This window comes from Microtus pennsylvanicus, chromosome 5 (assembly GCF_037038515.1).
Source record: "Microtus pennsylvanicus isolate mMicPen1 chromosome 5, mMicPen1.hap1, whole genome shotgun sequence".
NCBI lineage: Eukaryota > Metazoa > Chordata > Mammalia > Rodentia > Cricetidae > Microtus > Microtus pennsylvanicus.
In genome coordinates, this window is record NC_134583.1 from 81,829,858 (window position 1) to 81,853,883 (window position 24,026).

General features: G+C 42.7%; 1 protein-coding gene across 1 annotated transcript; it reads left to right on the forward strand.

Moving 5' to 3' along the window:
• Positions 1–1,021: 1,021 nt before the first annotated feature.
• On the forward strand, positions 1,022–1,963 carry LOC142851012 (olfactory receptor 13A1-like). The gene has a single exon (XM_075974904.1). The coding sequence runs from the start codon at positions 1,028–1,030 to the stop codon at positions 1,961–1,963; it is 936 nt and encodes a 311-aa protein (XP_075831019.1). The 5' UTR covers positions 1,022–1,027.
• Positions 1,964–24,026: the final 22,063 nt, after the last annotated feature.

Here is a 24,026-nt window from a genome sequence, read left to right on the forward strand (position 1 = left end):
ACAGTTGCAGACTTGAGAACCAATCAGATGAGAGAGGTAAGAAGATGCAGAACACATGCTTGACTCGTGGAACATGAATCTAATGAGGATATACCAAGGCATAGGCTAAAGGTAAGACCATGAGTCAGAGCGATGGAGCTCCACAGAATAAGCATCTTGAAACACTGGGTAGCTGAGGGCAAACTTCTGTGCAAGGCCATTAACACCACACAAGGACAGTTATAGACAATGGTCATGACTTCAGTTGTGGGTACGTTGACTTTGGTGTTACTGTGGTGCACTGAGACAGAAAATCCCCAGAAGTTCTTTGACTTTATAGGCTTGGGTTTTGAGAAATACTCTCTGGGGTGATAGATTTGAAGTAGGTTAGAGTCAGGACAACTCCAAGTTAAGGATAAGTCACAGATCGCAATGAGTAAATTTCAGACAATACATGGCTCCTAGGTCATGGAGGACACCATTATCAGGTTGAGATGGGTCATAGAGCAACCACTCCATATATTAAAACAAACAAACAAACAAAAAAGAGTGCCTGGGAAGTTAGAAAGGAAGGTGTGAAGAAAGATACAAGAGCCATCTCAGTGTTCGTCAATCAGAAACTATCATTGTGTGGAGAATAACTGTTATGGAAGGGAGGGGGACAACTGGGTTTCCAGCACTGTCGCAGGGCACAGTGCTCATAGGGGGCTGATAAGTGGAGCACAGACAGGTCTCCAGTGAGAGATGCTCCAGTCAACCCACGTGTTCAAGATGAGGGAGGGACAGATGTCTCTCTTGATCCAAATCTACAGGGTGAAAGTTTCTAGATGGGAAATAAAAAGTAAATGAAATATCTGTGATTTCAAATGGTGTGATGCAGACAATAAAAGAAAGGTAAGAGGCTTCCGTGAAGGAAATACACTCACTCCTTCCCTTTCTGAGAGCAGAGAATTTTGAGATGACCAAGTTTGGAAAGCCTACTTTGAAGTGGTAAACTGGTACATCTTCAGAACATATCAGACACAGCAGAGGACCGATACTCTCCATCATGATGTTGAGTCCCAACCAGACAATGGTGACAGAGTTTGTGCTGGAAGGGTTCTCAGAGCACCCTAGTCTAAGACTGCTCCTGATTGGCTGCTTCCTGACCCTCTACACAATGGCTCTAACAGGCAACATTGTCATCATTGCTTTGGTCATTTCCAGCACTGGGCTCCACAGTCCCATGTACTTTTTCCTGTGCAACCTAGCCACCATGGATATTGTCTGTACCTCCTCTGTGTTGCCCAAGGCACTGCTTGGCCTAGTGTCTAAGGAAAACACCATCTCCTTCAAGGGGTGCATGGCCCAGCTCTTCTTCCTTGTCTGGTCTGCATCCTCCGAGCTGCTGCTGCTCACGGTCATGGCCTATGACCGCTATGTGGCCATCTGCCATCCCCTGCACTACAGCTCTAGGATGAGCCCACAGCTGTGTGGGGTCCTGGCCATGGCTGTGTGGTCCATCTGTGCTCTGAATTCATCTGTCCATACTGGTCTAATGACAAGACTGTCATTCTGTGGCCCCAAGGTCATCACCCACTTCTTCTGTGAGATCCCCCCACTCCTCCTCCTCTCCTGCAGCTCCACATATGTGAATAGCATCATGACTCTCATGGCAGATGCCTTTTATGGAGGCATCAACTTCTTCCTCACCTTACTCTCCTATGGCTGCATCATCGCCAGCATCCTGCGCATGCGTTCTGCTGAGGGCAAGAGGAAGGCCTTTTCTACCTGCTCCTCCCACCTCATCGTGGTCTGTGTGTACTACTCATCTGTGTTCTGTGCCTACATCAGTCCTGCTTCCAGCTACAGCCCAGAGAGAAGCAAAGTGACCTCAGTGCTGTACTCGGTCCTCAGCCCAACCCTGAACCCCCTCATCTATACACTGAGGAACAAGGATGTCAAGCTGGCCCTGGGGAGGCTCCTGCCCTCTTTCTCACATTAAGTGGAGATGTGCAGGCTGTTCTCCTGGCCTGGGCTGTTCCTAGACATGCTTTCCTGAGAGCAGCCCCATGGAGAGGGGGTACACCTGTTGCTGTTTTAGAAAAACATTCTCTGATGCAAGGACTGAACAATTCTACTTACTGTAACTTAAAAAAAAATTCTTTAGATGTAATGCAAACAAACAAAAAATCGCACAAGTTTTATCTCCTAACTAGCACAACCCATTTCAAAAGTAAATTTTATGTAAATGGAGATTCCACGTTCCTAAACTAGAAGATTTAAGAGGGTGACAATGGTGACAGTCACAAAACAAAGCCATTTCCTCCCGTGCCTCCCTGTAAACATCATGGGACTATTCAGAACTATGGCTAAGAATCTAGACTTCTAGGAAACTTGAAGGGACAGAATGGCCCTAGTGTCTCGGAAAGTCCAAAGTTGAGTGGCTCAGGTCCTCCATTGTGCGGCTTCTCCCTGAGCTGTGGACGGGAAAGGTGGGTGGGAGAAAACGGAAATCTACGGAGCAGAGACTGAGTTTCAAAAATGAACTCACATATGTGAGTCCAGCTTGCTTATGACAATGATGTCGATTGGACTCGTGTAAAAGATCATTTCCCACAATGTGTAAGGGAGAAGAATGTCTGCATACAAAGGGTGAAGTGGAACTCTTTCTCTATAAAAGAAAACCAGTGATAAAAAAGATGAGAGACAAAAATACTAGGGCAAAACCTTTTCATACAATGTATTTTAATCATATCCTTTTCCCTCCCACAACTCCCAGACAGGACCTGCCTACTTACCTACACACCTAATACCCCCTTTCTCTCAAACAATATGCAAAAGAGAAAACATAAATTCAGTCCAATAAGACAAAAAAATTACCAAAAGAAAACCAAAAGCACACACCAAAAGTGGAGTTTGTTTTCAGTTGACCAACCACTCCTAGGTAAAATTCTTAAGCACTCTGAGAACTGGAATGAGGAGGCATAGGAAAGACAGAAGAGGAAGCGCATGTGCGGCCACTCTAAGACACGTATAGGAAGACAGCTGATAGGAAGGGCAGCCTGTGAAGCGACTACTGCTGAAGCGAGGCTGTGTCCTTTTCAGATTAAACACATTCTTCATCAATTTGCTTCCTTATTCTTAAATGCGATACCACACCAGTGTTTGTGATGCAAATTAGGCATGCTGTATTATTTAGCTCTTCATCCTTGGGACCAAAATGCCATTTCAAAAACATTTATTCTGTTTCATGGTTTCAGAGGACTCAGTCCGTGGGCACCTGGTGGTTTGTTTTGGCCTAATTATTTTGAGACAGGGCCTCATGGCAGTGGGAGTAAGAGACAGAGCAGCTCCTTCTCATCATGGCTGCCCAGAACACATGCTAGAGGAACACCTGTGCTCAACCGGCCTTCTCCTTTTCCCTTTAGCCCAAATTTTCAGTCCACTGTTCCTGGAATACTGCCGCTCACATGGAGAAGGATCTCCGCCTTCAGTAAATCTTCTGGAAACACTCACAGGCTACCTTCTATTGCGGGGTGCTGGAAGAACACAATCAGAAAGGAGGATGTGCATTGGGGGGACAGTAAGAAGGGTTTTCTTTGATGCCTACTGGTGGCTTGGAGTATGGAGAATAACACACATGTTCTTCTACAGATGACAGACTCCAGGGACAGACCTGGGTGTGGTCTCTGTGACAAGGTGGCTCTTCATCCACATAATAAAAAGCCGTTCTGGGCACCCCCGTTAGTTTCTACTCTCTTGACTCACAAGTCGAACGAAAGAGCAGGCTAAGGATGTACCTCGTGGAAACCGCTTACGAATATGGGTTGACACTGTGTGTCAATCCCTGAGCAAACTGTATGCATCATGGAAACAGAGTTGGCTACGCTCCAGAGAGTTAAGCATGTGGTGACGCTAGGAATGGAAATAAAATTAGCAATGAGATATGGATGGTGAGATACTTCCATGAGAAGGATTTGCTTTGTTGCAGTTGCTGATCCCAGTGTATAGGATATAACATTCAGGTCCTTAGGCCAGTGACAGACAGTGTTCTCTCTCTGTCAATGTAGTTTGTCATCCATGTGACAACAATAATTCCAGCACCTCCATGCCAGGAACTTTGTTCTCACTGGGCCATCAAACCACCATAAGACACCTAGGCCACATGCCTAGCCCAATAAGGAAGGTTAGTCCTCCCTGGGGTCAGGACCTTCTAGCTGACAAGGTGTCTCAGGTGGCTCAGATTCTGAGCCACAGCAACTAGGCTGTTCCTCAACCCAGACTCAGAATAGTTTCCCATGGACACAAAGAAGGATCTCATATTGACCCTGACTAAACTCTGATAATCACATGCCAGTTCAACATGTGCTGGAACCACATAGGCCCACATAGAACAGACAAGATGCCTTTGCCAGCTAGAGTATATGCACTAGCAATTAGCAGAAAGGGGGGACGTCCTGCAACTTGACTTGGGCAACCAGAGTCTGAGGAACTGTAGGCTTTTCCCCGTGTGTGAGCCACGAGTCTACAGTTGGGGCTACAATAGTGTCTGTCCACTGTAATCTCATGAGGAGGGTAACATCATGAGCAAACTGCTCTCAGCCAGCCATCAAGGCCGGGCTGACAATGAGATAAAGGCTCCTAATGAAATTCCTTCATCTACTTTCACAAGCTCCTATCCTGTACTAGAAAATAGTTCCAGATATTCAGGGTGTTCGGTGCCTATTAGTGAAGTCCCACCACTCTGTGACACCCCCCAAGACCACTTCTCATTGCCCTGCTAGGGTCTTGTGGGAAGAAATATGTGGAAAGATTATAGTATGTTGGCTCTGCTTTCATTTCCCATCAGAAAATTCAACATCAATGTGATAAAGGTTCCATCAGAACTCAAGGGCTTGTGCATCTATCTCCTCCTGGGATGAACCTTCATTCTTTCTGTTTTTACCTCCTCAGTCACAGGGCCCTCAGAACATTGTCTGAGGCTGCCCTAAGTTTCATGAAATGTTACTGGCCGGTAGCCAGGGCACGTATACGGTGTCTCTGAACACCACATATCTAGATCCAGTCACCAGTTTTAAAAGAAACCCAGGAAAAACCTTAGTACACCTTAATAAAGGTATGTCCCAAATCCTGTCTGGGAAATTCAATTATAGAGTACTTGCTACTGATCTAATATGTAGGTAGAAGTAGACATCCTTGCAATGGTAGTTGAGCGAGTATCAACTGCTACACTATTTCCATGCCTTTGAAGCCAGTAGCAATTAGAAAAGTCCCCATGTCAAGATTTAGGAATCAGAGAAGTGAACCACAATGTCATACAGACTTGAAAATTCCTTGATTCCATCAATATTCACCTCAGCATCTGCTCTCCAGCCATGTCAAGAGGAGACTGCTGCCTGTACAGCCTCTTTAGAGTGACTAGCAAGACGAGAGCCGGATACAGGCCAGGGTCGTGCTTCCCACTTGGGGAAGTAAGGTGATTCTTTGTGTGCTGTCTCTAATAAGGAAGAGATGAGGTAACACGCTGTGCACTGTCCTCCAGATAGACTAATGGTGTCATATTAGTGGTGACCGACAGGCTAGGGACAGGAGCTGCTGCTGAGAAGTTTCCTTTCCAAGTCCTCTAAACCATCTCTAGATCCAGTGTCGGTGGCTTCAACCACTCCTGAATGCTGACTGATACGTGCCCGCTGTATCTTTATATGTTTGTGGGTACGGCACAGAAATTCCAGGGAGGGAAATACTCCAATTCCAAAACAATGGAAAAGTCACAAGTAGGAACTTATCTATATGAGTACAGGCTTGTGACTGGGCATCTAGCAGTCAGTAGTCAGAAACCAGGTAGGTGGGTGGGTAGGTAGGCAGATAGATAGATAGATAGATAGATAGATAGATAGATAGATAGATAGATAGATAGATAGATAGATAGATAGATGGATGATAGATAGATAGAAGATAGATGGATGGATGGATAGATAGATAGATAGATAGATAGATAGATAGATAGATAGATAGATAGATAGACAACATGAAGCTGTGACCTCCTCAGCAGACATCAGAAGTATTCATGGATGTGCATTCATATTTTTCTGGCACAGCCCTCATACTCCTAAGTGCCCCAAACTTGTCAATATATCTGGAACGACTGACAGGTGAGAGAAGGTACAGCCTAATTTTAAACATCAGTGTGCACTGAGGGGTTTTGAAACTAGGAAACTATCTAGTTGGTTCCCTAAGTGACAGCCTTCAATATATTGTAGATGGTCAGACCCTGGGAGAGAGGCCAGCCAGATCTAAGGTCCCTTGGGATCTCACCACACCCTCTGGTCTGTGGAAGGCTTTTGTCCTGTTGCTAAGAGTTCAGAGGTATCTGCCAACATCAAGAAATATTGGTATATCTGCACAGCCTTGACTGTATGAAGCAACCCAACATAACCTCTGCCCCACGGAAGGTCTTCCCCAAGCCCTGGGTCCTGCAGGCTTGTACCTGCCAGGCAAGTCCACAGTGAAAATTATTCCAAAGGTCATTCCCTGGACAGATAGGTCGCAGGTGTTTTTCTGTGTTCCTGCTGCCTGTGGCGAAAAGCCAGATGCTGGCCCAGCATCTTTGGTGTTTGCACCAGAGTCTCAGATGAAGACACAGCAGAGGAGGACTCGTGGTACCTAAAGGCTCTAGATCACCAGAAAAGGATCCTAGCTCTCTCTAACCTCATGAGGCCATCATGAGGAGGTCTGTCTGTCTGTCTTTAAAGCTGCAATGGCAAAACACGTGTGGGAAAAGGTCACCCTCCTCTCAACATCTTAACACGTTTTGTTTTGTTTTGTTTTTGTTTTGTTTTTCGAGAAAGTGTTTCTCTGTAGCATTGGAGCCTATCCTGGAACTAGCTCTTGTAGATCAGGCTAGCCTCAAACTCACAGAGATCTACTACCTGTCGCTACCTCCTGAGTGCTGGGATTAAAGGCATGTGCCACCACTGCCTGGCTGGCAGGGCCTCTTTAAAGATCTGTGACATTTTTACTGCTAATGTTGAGTCAGAAAGCCTCTCTTAAAGGAGCCCTGTCTCTGCTTGCTGTCAGCAAGCAAAGACTACTGGAGAAACGACAGTTACCAAGAAGCTGCACTTGACTCTGTCCTCGTCTGTCTAGAATCCTTTTTTTTTTTTAAGGTTTATTTATTTATTAAGCATACGATGTAATTCTGGCAAGGAAGGCACCATGTGGTTGCTGGGAACTGAACTCGGGACCTCTGGAAGAGCAGCCAGTGCTCTTACCCTCTGAGCCATCTCTCCAGCCCCTAGAATTCTTTTTTTAAAAAAGTTTTCTCGGGCTTTATGTGGAAATTCTTGCCACATATTTGGGCACCATTTGTTGACCTGCCCACCGCAGCTGTTCCATTCCAAAGAAATACACAGGGGCTTATATTAATTATAAACTGCTAGGCCTACTAACTCAGGATTATTATTAACTAACTCTTACAACTTAAATTAACCCATAATTCTTGTCTATGTTTAGCCACATGGCTTGGTACATTTTCTCAGTGAGGCATTTTCATCTGGCTTCCTTTGCATTTGTACAAGAAGTACCAAAGCATTTCCTGCTGTAGTCTATTGTAAATTATATGTTAGCACTTGAATTTCCAATTATTATTTACTATTATGAAGATGTTAAACTATTTGTTTTTACATATTTTCCTTCTATTCTTAGCATTGCTGAACCCATTATGTCTTTTTAAATTTTTATTCATTTTATTTGTATTCATATGTGGGTGCCTGAGCATGTTTATGTGTATCACAGGCATGTATGAACCAGCAGACATTAGAAGACAGCGTGGGACCCTCTAGAACTGGAGCTGCAGGTGCTTTTGAGCTGAAATCACCCTGGGGTCTGAACCCATGTCCTCTACAAGAGTATTACGGGCTCCTGACCTCAGGGGTATCTCTCCAGCCTCCATTCACTTCTTTAAGAGATATTTCTATAGTAGAATCCCAAAATGTTCCACATAAATATTCTTTTTTTAATTTTTAATAATTTTTTTTTGTATTTTTTTACATACCAACCACAGATCCCCCTCCCTCCTCTCCTTCTGCTCTCTCCACCCCAGCCCCCTTTCACCCTTGCATCCACCCCTCCTCCATCTCCATAGATAAGGCCTCCTATGGAAATCAACAAAGTTGGGTACATCAAGCTGAGGCAGGGTCAAACTCCTCCCTCCTGCACCAAGGCTGAACAAGATATCCCTCCATGGGGAATAGGCTCCAAAGAGCCAGCCCATGTGTCAAGGAGAGGTCCTGGTCTCCCTGTCAGGGGTCCCTCAAAAGAACAAGCTACACATCTGTTATCCAGAATCAGAAGGCTGAGGTAGGTCCGATGCTGGATCCTCAGACATCCATCCAGAGTCCGTGAACTCCCACAAGCTCAGGTCCCCTGTCTATATATGGGTTTCCCTCTCTTGATCTTGACAGCCCCCTGGCTCATTTCTCCACCCTCTCCTCAACTGGATTCCTAGAGCTGGGCCCAGTGCTAGACTGTGGAACTCTGCATCTGCTTCCATCAGGTACTGGACAAAGGCTCCGTGATGACAATTAGGATAGTCACCAATCTGATTACAGGAGGAAGCCAGTTCAGGAATTTCTCTGCTCTTGTCAGGAAGCTTACCTGGGGTTATGCTTGTGGACTCCTGGAGTTTCCCTGGCACTAGGTTTCGCACCAACCTCACAATGGCCCCCTCTATCAAGATATTTCTCCCATTACTCTCTCTCTCCCTCCTGCCCCGACCTCAACCATCCTGATCTGTCTTGTACTTATCCCATCATCCCCTCCCTTCTCCTCTCCACCTACTCCCAGTTTACCCAGGATATCCCATGCATTTTTCTCTTCCCAGAGAGACCCACACATCCCTCTCAGGGTCCTCCTTGCCACCTAGCCTCTCTAGAGCTGAAGATTGTAACCCCTTTATCCTCTGGTTTATGTCTAATATCCACTTATGAGTGAGTCCATACCATGTTTGTCTTTTTGTGGCTGGGTTACCTCACTCAGAATGATTTTTTTATAGTTCCATCCATTTGTCTATAAATTTTGATGACATTGTTCTTTTCTGCTGAATAATAGTCCATTGTGTAGATATACCACATTTTCCTTATCCATTTTTTGATTGAGGGGCATCTAGGTTGTTTCCAGGCTCTAGCTATTACGAATATTGCTGCTATGAACATAGTTGAGCAAGTGGCCTTGTGGTGTGGTTGAGAATCCTTGGGGTATACGCCCAAGAGTGGTATCCCTAGCTCTTGAGGTAAATTGATTGCCAGTTTTCTGAGAAACCACCATACCAATTTCCAAAGAGGTTGTACAAGTTTGCACTCCCACCAGTGGGAGTGGGGAGGAGAAAGGAGTGGATGGGGGAATGGGAATATGATTTATCAGGATGGTTGATTTGGGGGCAGGAGGGAGGGAGAGAGCAATGGGAGAGATATCTTGACAGAGGGGGCCTTTGTGAGGTTGGTGAGAAACCTGGTGCCAAGGGAAACTCTGGGAAGCCACAAGCATGACCCCAGGTAAGATAGCAATTTAACAGTTCCCGTTACTCCACATCATCTCCAACACAGGCTGTCATTAGTGTTTCTGAGTTTGGTCATTCTGGCAGGTATAAGATAATATCTCGGAGTCACGTTGATTTGTAATTCCCTGATAGTTAAGGAGGTTGAACACTTCCTTCAGTTTATCTTAGTTATTCAAGATACTTCTGTTAAGAATTCTGTTTAGATCTGTACCTCATTTTATAATGGGATCATTTGGTATTTTGATATCTAGTTTCTTGAGATCTTTGTATATTTTGGAGATCAGTTCTCTGTCAGATGTGGGGTTGGTGAAGTTATTTTCCGATTCTGTAGGCTGAACATTTTGTCTTGTTGATTGTGTCCTTTGTCTTACAGAAGCTTGTTAGTTTCAGGAGGTCACATTTATCAATTGTCAATCTTAATGTTTGTGATACTGGTATTTTATTCAGGAAGTGGTCTCCTGTGCCAATGTGTTCAAGGCTACTTCCCTTCTATGACATTTAGTGTGGCTGGATATATGCTGGGGTCTTTGATTCATTTGAACTTGGGTTTTGTGCATGCAGATAGGTGGATATATTTGCATTCTGCTTTATGTCGGCATCCAGTTATGCCAGCACCATTTGCTGAAAATGCTTTTTTTTCCCATTATTCAAGTTTGGCTTCCTTGTCAATAATCAGGTGTCCATAGTTTGGGGATTAATATCAAGATCTTCTATTTAATTACATTGGTCCACCTGCCAGTTTTTATTCCAATACCAAGCTGTTTTCATGACTGTAGCTCTGTAGTAGAGTTTGAAGTTAGGGATGGTGATGCCTCTAGAAGTTCCTTTCTTGTACAGGATTGTTTTGGCTATTCTGGGGTTATTGTTTTTCTGCATGAAGTTGAGTATTTCTCTTTCAAGGTCTGTGAAGAAGTGTATTGGGATTTTGGTAGGGATTGCATTGAATCTGAAGAATGCTTTTGGTAAGATTGTCATTTTTACTATGTTAATCCTACCGATCTATTAGCATGGGAGATCTTTCCATTATCTGACATCTTCTTCAACTTCGTTCTTCAAAGACTTAAGGTTCTTATCATACTAATCTTCCATTTGTTTGGTTAGAGTTACCCCAAAATATTTTATATTGTTTGTGACTATTGTAAAGGGTTTAGTTTCTCTGACTTCTTTCTTAGATCAATTATCATTTGTGTATAGGAGGGCTACTAATTTTTTTGAGTTAGTCCTGTATCCTGCCACAGTACTGAAGGTGTTTATCAGCTGTAGGAGCTCCCAGGTAGAATTCTTGGGGTCACTTATGTATAATATCAAATCATTTGTAGATAGTGAAAGTTTAAATTCTTTCTCATTCATATTCCCCTGATCTGTTTTTGTTGCCTTGTTGCTTTAGCTGAAACCTCAAGTACTATATTGAGTAGATATGGAGAGAGTGGGCTGCCACATTTGTCCCTGTTTTCAGTGTAATTGGAGTTTCTCTCTGTTTAATTTGATGTTGGCTGTCAGCTTGGTATATATTGCCTTTATTATGCCTAAGTATGTTCCTTGTATGCCTGTTCTCTCCAGAACCTTTATTATGAAGTGGCATTGGATTTTATCAAAGGCATTTTAGTATCTAATGAGATGATAATATGGTTCTTTTTTCAGTTTGTTTATATGGTGGATTACATTGCCAGATTTTCATATGTTGAACCATCCCTGCATCTCTGGGATGAAGTTTATTTGATCATACTTGATGATTTTTCTGATGTATTCTTGGATTCAGTTTGGCAGCCTTTTATTAAATGTTTTGGCATCAATGTTCATGAGGGAGATTGGTCTGCATTTTTCTTTTAAAGTGCTGCTATTACACCTTTAAGAATAGGACTTGTCATTTTTGTAGTTCATAGGCTTTACAGCTGGGTGGCATATAGATTACTTTTCCCCATCAACAGCTCACAGATCTCATGTCTCCTTTGGAAATTGAGAGCTCATCTCCAGAGACAAAGCTTCAGGTCAGATCCAGAAGGATTCCCCCAAGTCCTGTGTCTGGAGTATGTGACATCTTTAGCAATATGGTCTTACCTTCTTTCTCTGAAAGGCACCAAGGGCAACGGTAAACAATATTCTGTATTGTTTGGGGGAGTCTCAGATTCCCCTGATCAATAATTCCTCATGTGTCATACTATGTACCTCATTTCTGGGATCCGCTTAAACTTGAGTCTGTTTATATGTCTGCGGAAAGCTGGGCAGTGAGGTTGGATTTTAAAAGTCTTTGGCATTTTCTTCCTTGATGCTTTTAGAAGCCAGAAAGTCCAGTTTCCAAGCCACTACCCAGGGTAACTCAGAAAATGCTTCTCTAGAGTGAGGACTGAAAGATGTCTATAATAACTTGATACACAATCTGAGGGTCCTTCTCTTTTCCATTCTGCAGCTCTAATTCCCTTGTTCTAATCATCTCTGGTTCTCTTTAGCTTCAGTTCTCTGTCCACCTTGCTTATGTACACATTTTACAAGAGGCTTGAGGCAATAAGAAAAAAGTTACCAAGCTACCTCTAAAGATCAGCTCATTCTTGGAGTAAACAATAAGAACAGAGTCATTTACCACGCCAATGCAAGGTTCCAAGGTTTCTGGTGTAATACTGTGACCAGATGCCAAAGGCACATTGCCCAGAGAGACAAGCTGCAAGACATAAGTCTTCATCAGACACAGTTAGCAAACAAAGAATTGGCATGATTTTTAGGTTGATTTGTGTTTATAACCTTGGTTTGACATCTGTGACTTTCTCCTTGGGCATTTCTGTAAAGGTTTTAACTTAAGATCTGTTTATGGAAACATTTAATCTAGTTTGAACTTGCTCTGAGGTAAAAACAAGCTAATTGTGGGTAGTTTGTCTTAGACTGGGGAGAAATTGTTTTCTCGTGTTAGTCTGAGTAAAAGGAACAAATCAGGTTTTTAAGTGGCTATAGTCCTTGTTGGACAATAGATCTAGTTATGAAGCATATCTTAGTATATTTTCTATAAATCAAAATTATACAGATTAATGAGAACTAATCTTTCTGACCATCCATGTACATATGTGCCATAAGAATGAGAAGCAATCATAAGATTACATATACATATCATATGAGATTGCACACTACAGTGCAGGTATTGTGGAGACATCACAGCTGCTTTTGCACATGTAAAATTACAGACAGGAGCAATAGTTTCCAGAGTCGGTGATCCCACAGGCCTTGATTGATTGGGATTCTCCTCCCTCAGAGAATCATTCCTCTGGTAGGTTGACATCTGAACACAAGTATGACCAAAAGCTGAGCACATTAGGTGAAGACCTGGGCAGCTGGCAACTTCAGGGGAGGAAGTTGTAGTAGCCACCAAGAATGCAGAACTGGGCTGTTGTTGTTGTTGTTGTTGTGGTTGTTGTTGTTGTTGTTGTTGTTCAGAGGCTTTCTGAGTGGGCAGGGTTTGGAGAGAGAGAGACAGGAATGGGACTTTCCAGATCATGAAGAGGTGAGTTGGATGTTCTAACTGAACATTCTGTCCTTTTTGGTTATCTGGGTGTTTGTTCAAATCTGGCTACTTCCTGTTGAGCTGGGACAATGTGGGAAGGGAGAGTCAGGAGATAGCTGATACTTGGCAAGAGGCATGGGTGAAGAAGCATTTGGTTAACTGCCACCCTGGAGACCTCACAAATCTTCCGGGAGGAAACAGAGAAGACAAGTTGCTAGGAGAAAACAGAACAGACTATTAAAACTGTCTCTATGGATGGATCTAGCCATGGGAAGAGTGAAGATTGCCAGAAAGAACAGAATGGAGTTTTGCCCTAGATGTGTTGGAAAAGTTCTTCAGACAATGTGTGCAGTGACTCGACATTAGCTTGCTTCAGGCCAGACTTGTGGCAACAACAGCACTCCTTCCCCAGGAATGTGCGGGTATCTGTAAGACAGCTGGAACAGATTTACACCTTGGTGTCATAGCAAAGGCTAAGGCTTTGGGTTAAAGGGCATGAACTTTTTGAGGGGAAAATCTAGTCCAGACGACAAAAGAGACAAAGGTGAATGAACAAGACACACGAGCAGATAGGCTTGACCATCACAGTCCCTCATTGAGGCTTTCTGAAAAAGCAGACCATGGAGGGTCCCAGTTGCTGGAGAGACCATTCATCCTGGGTTGGTGCCTGACTGAGCCTGGAGAAATAGTACCAGCCCGTACGTCCCAGTACCTTGGCAGTTGACAGGGTGATGAAGATCACAGTGCAGGGTCCTATCTACTGGGGCTCTAGAGACATAGAAGATAACTTCTTGCAGAGTACCTGGCCCCCCGGGGAGAGTGAGGTGGGTTCAGGGGCATGGGAGCAAGTATGGAGAGCTACAGAGTACCAGCCTCAGTACTCTCTCAGGGTTCAGAATAGGACTTCTATAACAAGCAAAGACTTCCTTGGGAATGGTATCTCAAGGGTAAAAGAAACTGACTAACATAGGCATGTTTTTTTCTGCAAGTTTCTTATTTTTAATTTTAATTTTTAAAAAAGAAAACAAACTCTCTTTTTTCATTTTACATAACAATCCCGGTTCCCACTCACTCCCCTCCTCCCGTTCCCTCCACATTCCCTCCATCCCACCCACCCCCTCATCCACTCCTCAGAGACGGTAATGCACACTGCTTTGAGGAAGGCCAAGGACCTCCCTACTGTGTCTAGGCTGAGCAAGGTATCCCTACAAAGAGAATGTGTTCCAAAAAGTCAGTACATGCAGTAGGGATAAATCATGGTGTCACTGTTAGTGACACTGAAGTCTGCCCCAGCCATACAACTGTCACCCACATTCAGAGGGTCTAGTTTGGTCTTGTGCTTGTTCCTTCCCTGTCCGACTGGAGTTGTGAGCTCCCACTAGCTCAAGTAAACTGTTTCAGTGGGTGTCCCCATCATAGTCTTGACCTCTTTGCTCATATTCTCCTTCCTTCCACTCTTCAACTGGACTTTGGAGCTCAGCCCAGTGATCTGCTACAGGAGTTTCTGGATGAAGGTTCTATGATGATATTTAAGATAGTCATCAATCTGACTACAGGATAAGGCCAGTTTGGCAACCTCTCCACTATTGCTTAGGGTCTTAGCTATGGTCATCCTTGTGGATTCCTGGGAAATTCTCTAGTGCCAGGTTTCTTGCTAGCCACATAATGGCTCTTTCAGTTAAAGTATCTCTTTTCTAGCTCTCATCTCTGTCCTTCTTCCATCTTGACTATTCCATTCCCTCAAGTTCTCCTTCCTCTCCCCTTCTCCGCTCCTCCTCTGCTTCCACCCTCTCTTCTTCCCTGACCCCCATGCTCTCAATTTTGTCAGGAGATCTTGTCTACTTCCCTTTTCCAGGTGGATCTATGTATGTGTTACTTAGCTTCTTTAGGGCCATGGACTACATGCCCATTATCCTTTGCTTTACAGCTAGCATTCACTTATGAGTGAGTATATATCATGCTCATGTTTCTGGGTCTGGATTACCTCACTCAGGATGTTTTTTTTTCTAGTTCCATCCATTTACATACAAATTTCAAGATGTTATTGTTTTTTACCATATTTTGATTGAGGGAGCCATTATAGGGCTAGCAAGAAACCTGGCACTAGAGAAATTCACAGGAATTCACAAGGATGACCACAGCTAAGACCCTAATCAATAATGAAGAGGGTGCCCAAACTGACCTTGCCCTGTAGTCAGATTGATGACTACCTTAAATGTCACCATAAAACCTTCATCTAGCAACTGGTGGAAGCAGATGCAGAGACCCACAGTGGAGCCCTGAGCTGAGCTCCCAAACTCCAGTTGAAGAGTGAGAGGAGTGAGAATATGAGAAAAGAGGTCAAGACCATGACTACAAGACAGGAGATGTGTAAGCTGATCCCTTGACATGGGAACAGCTCTGAGATGAGACATAATAAATCTTGTTGGCTACAGAGTCCTGTGACTCTCTCTCTTCATACCATTCTTTCATATGGATAGTATAGTTTGATTACACAGTCCAAACGAACTTATGAAGCAACAGATGCCTTTTACCCACTTAAACATAATGCAAAAAAAATTATCTCTGACTCGTGCATTCTTCACAACACATCCATACTTGTGTTAATGAACACATGTGTGTTAACTTTGAAAGTTCATATATTTCAGAGCAAGGAGACCAGACTGCTGTGGGACAATTGTCTTGTTCCCTATAAAGATTTGCCAGTTGTATTGTTTTAATAAAACACTGATTGGTCAGTAGGAAGTATAGGTGGGGTGACCAGGCAGGAAGTATAGGTGGAGCAACCAGAACAGAAGAATTATGGGAAGAGGAAAGGGTCAGTCAGCAGTCATCACCCAGCCATAGAGAAAGCAAGATGAGAATGTCTCGCTGATAAAAGGTACCAAGCCACATAGCTAACATAGCCACAGATAAGAATTATGGGTTAAAGTAGGATGTAAGAGTTAATAAGAAGACTGAACTAATAGACCAACCAGTGTATAATTAATGTAAGCCTCTGTGTATTTCTTTGGGACTGAACAGTTGTGGGACTGGGCAGGAGAGAAACCTCTGCCAATACAAGACACCAATGAAAATGGATGGCCCAGATAATCCAGCATCTGAGAATGCCTCTGTTGCAGTTTCCTCAGAATTCTGTATCCAGAACAACTTAAAGGCTGCTGGCTGAGATGGTCCAGCCTCAGAGACTGCTCCAGCCAGGACTTCAGATGAGACTTGCACTTTCCCATTGCACAGAAACTGAACAACAAATAATACGCCTAGCTATTCCAGGACTTGACCATTATCCCAATTTTCACAGGGTCTCCTGAAGATGCCAATATCCCCAGACAATAGGAAGCAGTCTAGGGAACATGATGCCCACATTCCCAAGAGGTGGGATGGATGACTTTTAGTCATTTGATGGGTTATAGATGTTTGTCATTATTTATGGGGTTGGTTACAAGTTGTTATTGGCCATTGTTATGATAACTAGCTAAATAAAGGAGTTAGATTCGAGGATCTCTTTCTAAAGAAAAAAGGGGGATATAGTATAAAAAGATGAGACAAAAAGAATGAATTGTTGAGTTTGCTTTTAAATAACCACTAACCTCAAATATTTTTACATTGGTATGGACTTTTGTAAATTGATAAAAATTTAAGGTTATTTTTGTAATACTGTATATATGTTTCTATTCTTGTTTAAAGTATTATACCTATGCTCATTTTAAAGGGTTATGTAACATTTTAGTCTTTGAAAACTATTTAGGATAATACATACAGTTTAATAGCCATCAGTAATTATCAAACTTATAGTCATGTTAAACATGTTTTCAAGGTCACGCAGAGAAGTATTTTAGATAAATAGGTAGTCTTCAAGTACTTCAGAGATCTACAGAATATGGTATTTAATATGTTATTAAAGTAGTACCAATCTACTTCAAAAACAGATGATGGCATCAAAGAACATCCATATGGAGTTTGCTTTCTGTTGGGATGCACCATGCAGCACAAATTGGTTAAAAAAAGAAGGCACTCCAACATGAAATTTTAAGGCCTATGTGGCAGCAGGAAGGTCCAGCTTCTTCTGATGGACTGAACCCCAAACAGCTGCACAAAGGCATATTAATTGAAAGTTACACAAGGTATTTCCTCACATCAAGGTCAATAATCTAATTTACAGGTCTTACTAACGGACAGCATCACAGGCACCAGACAAACAGGTATGACTAGAAATGCATATGAGAAGAGTTGTCCTGCCGGGCGGTGGTGGCGCACGCCTTTAATCCCAGCACTCGGGAGGCAGAGGCAGGCGGATCTCTGTGAGTTCAAGACCAGCCTGGTCTACAAGAGCTAGTTCCAGGACAGGCTCCAAAACCACAGAGAAACCCTGACTCGAAAAACCAAGAAAAAAAAAAAAAGAAGAGTTGTCCTGCAAGAATGCAAGGAAGTGGCAGATTCTTAGGTAGGATGGAGCCTTGTGGACGTCCCTTTTGCCCTTTGTGGGAGTGCTGCTAGCCTCAGAGCAGCTGTCAGGGCATGAGATTACATAGCCTTCTGTCGCAGCTGAGCCTACTGGGAAGACTCTGCTGCCTCCTCTCAAGCACTAAAAACCTTAATAACCATTTTCACCAATTTCTGTACAGGGGTTGGGGGGGGTGACTGAGGACCATCCTCATCCTTTTTTAGTTTCTTTCTAATATCGGATGATGAATGAGAACTGCTAGTCACTAGGGAGACTGGGTTGAGGTGGGTATATTAAATCATGATCTCTTATAATCAATTTAGAAAAATGTCCAGACTTTTGTCAGCTTGCTATGTAACCTCTCAAAGCTTGTCAAACTTAACAATTTTGTTCGAGACTATCTCCATACCCTGAAGGAGGCAGTGGACCTCTGGTGGCCATTTTGACCTGGCTGGTAGCCTCAGTTGGGTTCTGTACCCAGCACCACAATGTCACCCACAGGGGCTGCATTGTCTAGTAGGTGGGTCTGGTCTGCATACTGTCTAGCTGCTGCCTGAACTCAACCACACACCTAGAGAGTAACAGTGGAAGCCTGGATAACATAAAGGTCATGCCAGGTCAGGTCATAGACTTTTGGAAAATACTGATACTCCTTGATACAGGCAGAAGGATTAGCAGAAAAGGAACCCAACCGCTTTTCCATATGTGAGAGGTCCTGAGGGGAGAAAGGGGCATGGACTCAAACAGTTCCCTCAGTTCCAGCTGCATCTCAGAGGGGGCAGAGGAGGGCAGGGATCTGCCAAGACTGAGTTTGAGAAGCCACTGGGAAGGATTCAGGGGGAATGGGTCAGTGTGTGGATGGGAAACAGGATGCAGATTGTGGCATTGTAGAAGGGGAAGGGGATAGAGAAGAAGGAAAGGCAGGAGGAGGAGGAAAAGGGAAAAAGAGTAAGGGGAAGGAGGGAGCACAAAGGGAAGGGGTGGGTAAAGGAAAGAATTTGTGCTGGAGGGGGAAGAAAACGAGAGGGGTGTTTAAAAGGAAGAAGGTTGGCCATTAAGTGGAGTACACGGTGGCATGGGAGGGGGAGGAAGAGGCAGGATTCAAAGAAGGGGCAGGATACCAGTGAATCGGGCAGTTGAGTCAGGGCAGAGGGCTCAGGGTCCAAGTCCCCAAATAAACGGAAGTCTGGAGGTGCAGCAACCCTAGTCAAAAAAAAAAAAAAAATCTGGGACTTTGAGCACTGACTGCAGAAGTAGTTTATGGTCAACATATAGGGTAAAGGTCAGGACGGAATGTTACTGAGCATCAGTGGTTGGGAGTTCTGACCAAACAGACCTAATCTCACATCCAGGGCCAAGGTTCTCATGGTCTGGCTCTCTAGTCATTCAGTTCTAGGAATAGCATGTACTAAGCATATATGAACCTCTCTACTCTGCAGAACAAAGTGATGATTTATACAAAGGTCCAAGTACTTCCAGGCACTCCTCCCCTCCCTAGATCTGGGCAGAGAAGGGGATAAAACCCCAAAGTTCCATTTTTGTTTTCTGAAAGCAAGCAAACTCTTTCGACCCATGGTGATGGGCAAACTTTTAGCTAGTCTAGATCAGAGCTTTAACTGGAGATGAAATAAGAGCTTGTCACTTCCTGAGCCTCTTCTCCTTGCCCTACCCAGAGCTGTGCCATACATCCAGGAGGAATTCCTTCTGGAAATATTTGGTTCACTCTTTGAGTTCACATCCAAGGGTCTATATGCAAAATCACGTAGCTCTAGCAGCTGGAAGCATTCTTAAGTGGCCCCAGCTCACAATAAGCAAGTGCTTTTATGAATATGCAAGCACTTCCAGGATCTGAATGGCTCCCCAGGATCAGTGCCAAGAAGCTACTAAAATGTATCCCTGGCTGCTCCTTGGAATGGGTTTACCTTTGTGCATCTCTTACTGTGTAAGGATCAGGCCCCTATCCAACCTGGAACTGGAAGCAAAAAGCGCAAACATAGACTTACTGGAACGGAAGGGGAATTCAGGCTCTGAAAATACTTTCTCAATAAAGCCAAGCCTGTAGATTCTCCCTGGAAGGAGGTATCCCTACACCACAACTGTTACAGATCTCATCTAAGGTACCATCTCTCTAACCTGAGTTTGGGGGGTTTATGAGTTACACCACAGATAAACAGTGGGGCTATGCACTGGGCACACATTTAGCTCACAAGGATTAGAGGAACAAGCTGATTGAAAGCTCAGCTAACTGCCCTGTGTGGAACAACGTCAATAGAGTGGAAGACAAATCCCTGCCTTCCCTTGACCTGGGCTAGGAACTAGGACACATACGGGATGCTCCGGTCTCCCTAACGGCATCTAAAAAGTATGGTTTTCTTCTCACATGTCTCAGAGTGCTAACAGGACTTGACAAATCCTAATCCACTCAAGCCCACTGAAGACAGACACTGGGTTAGATAGTCACACTCAAATGTTACTGACGTACCTTTTCAGTTGACAAATCGCATAGAAAACAGGCCAGACTAAGTAGCTTAAGGTCTGTCTCCTATACAAAGCCTTTTTGGTAAGATTAAGAGACACAGCTGTCTGAAAAAATTGAAAAAAGCAACACATGGAGTCCTATACAATAAAAAAATGAAGATAAATTTCAAATAAAAAGATTTCCACAAACCAACTCTTTTGATATGGAGATGTGTGACTTAATTCACAGAATTAAAAATAGTGGCTATAAAGATCCTTGCTGAGGTCTACACATTACATTCATGCATGAATTTCACAAACAATAAAAAATATTAAAAAGACAGCCCAAATGAACTGACTGCATCAAAATTAAAAATAAAATACCTATAATAAGTCATGTAACTAAAGATATAATAACTAAACTGAAATTTTTAACCAAGTCAACAACAGGCTAGTGATTTTATTTATTTATTTTTTCTTTTTTTATTTTTTTTTAAATTTATTTATTTATTAAGGATTTCTGACTCCTCCCTGCCACCACCTCCCATTTCCCTCCCCCTCCCCTGATCAAGTCCCCCTTCCTCATCAGCTCAAAGAGCAATCAGGGTTCCCTGACCTGTGGGAAGCCCAAGGACCGCCCACCTCTATCCAGGTCTAGTAAGGTGAGCATCCAAACTCAGGCTAGTGATTTTAAACACACTTCGCCATACACCATCCAGCCTGAAGAGTAAAATGACAAATGTGAGAGAGGGTACGCTACAGGGTTTATCAGGCATCAAACAGAATCATGTGTGTGGTATTCTGAGGTCCAGCCATGATAATCTAAGTCTGGACAGAAAGGAAGTTCTTTACTTCCTCCAACTATTATCACCTGGGACTCTGGCCATTGATAAATTTAAATGGAGTCTGGAGTCTCAGTAGTTTACCCTGAGACAATGCCTGGCAGGCCAAGATTACCTGACCCCCACCCAAGAGCAAACCATTCAAAGAAAATTCCTGGCATTCCAAGCGCTGTAAATGCCAGCACTTCACCAGGACACTCCTAGACAAATGTCAGCCAATCAGGGGTCCTGAACCTCAGAGACCCCCTTACCCCCACCTTTACTACTATAAAAACCCAATTCTAGTTGAGCTCGGGGGTTCTCCGGTTATCCAATATGTTGGACATGCGGAGAGACCGAGTTTACAAACTTAATTAAAATAAAGGCTCTTTGCTTTTACATATGGGAATCGGTCTCCTTTGTTGGCTTTTGTGGGGACCCACGGATTTGGGCATAACAGTATCAATGCCAGAAGAAGTGGGCAAGGGATAATAAACACAACAGAAAAAATGAGTACCCACTCTATCAGTATCCACAGCAGTGCCCAGAACCCCAGAACCCAGAGACAATGCCAGCACTCAGAACCCCAGAAGAGACACCCTACTAGACCAGAAGACTCTCCATCCACCAGAACTGCAAGCCACTCAGGCCAGAAGATTCAAGAGGAAACAGAAACAAAGGGAAAAAAGCAACCATCCAATAAAGACAAACTCAGAAATCAACACCTAAACCTATAATTACTCCAAACTCAGATGCCTAGAGGCCAGCACAATCAACAACAACCAAGGCAGTATGTCACCACCAGAGTCCTAAAAGTTCCAACACAACTGAAGCACAAGGAAACTATCTTAAAACCAACATTATGAAGATGACAGAAATCCTTAAAGAGGAAATTAATAAATAAATTAATTAATTAATCCTGTAAAGAAAGCAAGAAAAACACAAACAGTTGGATGAAATTAATAAATCCCACAAAGAAAGACAGGTAAACAAACAATTGGAGGAAATGAATAAACCTCTTAAAGAAACCAAAAACAAAAAAAAAAAACAAACAAAAAGGTAAAGGAAATTAATAAAATTGTTCAAGACCTGAAAATACAAATAGAAGCAATAAAGAAACCATGAACTGAGGAAATCCTGCAGATAGAAAATCTAGGTAAGCAAACAGAAGCTACAGAATAAGCATTACCAATAGACTACACAAGCATTTCCAACAGAATAAAAGATACAATAGAGGAAATTGATACATTGGTCAAAGAAAATGTTAAATCTAAAAAAAACAAAAAAAAATCTGACTCAAAACATCCAGGAAATCTGGGATACTATGAAAAGACCAAACCTAAGAATAATAGAAAGATAAGGAAAAGAATCCCAGCTCAAAGGCCTAGAAAATATATTCAACAAAATCATAGAAGAAAATTTTCCTAATCTAAAGAAGAACATGCCTTTAAAGATACAAGAAGTTTACAGAACACTAAATAGATTGGACCAGAAAAAGTCCCCTCACCACATAATAATCAAAACACTAAACATACAGAACAAAGAAAGAATATTAAAATCTACAAGGGAAAAAGAGTAAGTAACAGAAGAAGGCACCCCTGTAGTGGCATTTCACTTGCATTCTAATAAATAAAGCTTGCCTGAAGATTAGAAAGTAAAACAGCCCCATTGGTCAGCCTTACACGAGGCAGTGTTAACACACATCTTTAATCCCAGTGGCCACACTGGTTGCCATAGAAACAGGGCATTGCCTGCTTTTAGTCCCAGTAGTGCACATCTTTTATCCCAGCCCTAGAGATTATAAAATGGGAAGAAACAGTTCTCAAACACATTCTCATTCTGAGATTCCTGGAGGCAGGATTGCTGTTTCAAACTGAAGTCAGGGTAAGAGCCAGTGGCTGGTTGCTTTGCTTTTTGGGTCTTCAGGTTGAATCCCAATTTCTCTCTCTGAGTTTTTATAAATCGTGCTTCACAGACCTATTAGAATTACACCCAACTCCTCAATGGAGACACTAAAGGCCAGAGAGGCCTGGACAGATGTCCTGTAGACTCTAAGAAACCTCAGCTACCAAGCCAAACTACTATATCCAGCAAAACTTTCAGTCACCATAGATGAAGAAAACAAGATATTCCATAATAAAATCAAATTTAAACACTATCTATCCATAAACCCAGCCCTATAGAAGGTACTGGAAGGAAAACTCCAACCTAAGGAGGTTAACTGCATACATGAAAACACAGTAAATAAATAATCTCACACCAAAAAAACAAAACAAAACAAAAGAAGGGAAATACACAAACATCCACACACTACCAACAACAACAAAAATAACAGAAATTGACAATCTTTGGTCATTGATATCTCTCAATTCATGACTGGACTCAATTCATAAAAAGACATAGACTACCAGATGAATGGATGTAAAAACTGGATTTATCCTTCTGTTGCATACAAGAAACATATCTCAACATCAAAGATATACATTTTCTCAGAGTGAAGATTTGGAAAAAGATTTTCTAAGCCAATGAACCTAAGAAACAAGTTGGTGGAGCTGTTCTAATATCTAACAAAATAGACTTCAAACCAAAATTAACCAAAAGAGGGCACTTGCTATTCATCAAAAGAAAGATACACAAGATGGTTTTTTAATCCACTGAAGATTAAAGCTGGTTTTTAACAACAGAAAGCCTACAAACTCGTGAAAATTAAACAACTCTCTATTAAAAGACTGCTGGGCCATAGCATATGCCACATAATAATCAAAACACTAAACATACAGAATAAAGAAAGAATGTTAAGAGCTGCAAAGGAAAAAGGCCAAGTAACATATAAAAGCAGACCTATCAGGATTACACCTGACTTCTCATGGGAAACAATAAAAGCCAGAAGGTTGTGATCAAGCTTTATGCAGACATTAAGAGACCACAGATGCCAGCCCAGACTATTATACCCAGCAAAACTTTCAATCACCATAGAAGAACAAAATAAGATATTCCATGACAAAACCAGATTTAACCAATACCTAGCCACAAACCCAGCCCTACACAAAGTACTAGAAGGAAAACCCCAACGCAAGGAAGTTGGCTACATCAACAAAAACACAGACAATTGATGATTTCACAGCAGCAAATCCCAAAAAAGGGGAAAACATAAAAATTAACATACCAACAATGAAAACTGAATTAACAGGAGATAGTAATCACTGGTCATTAATATCCCTTAATATAATTGGACTCAACTCACCTATAAAAAGACACAGGCTAACAGACTGGATACAAAAATAAAATTCATCCTTCTTC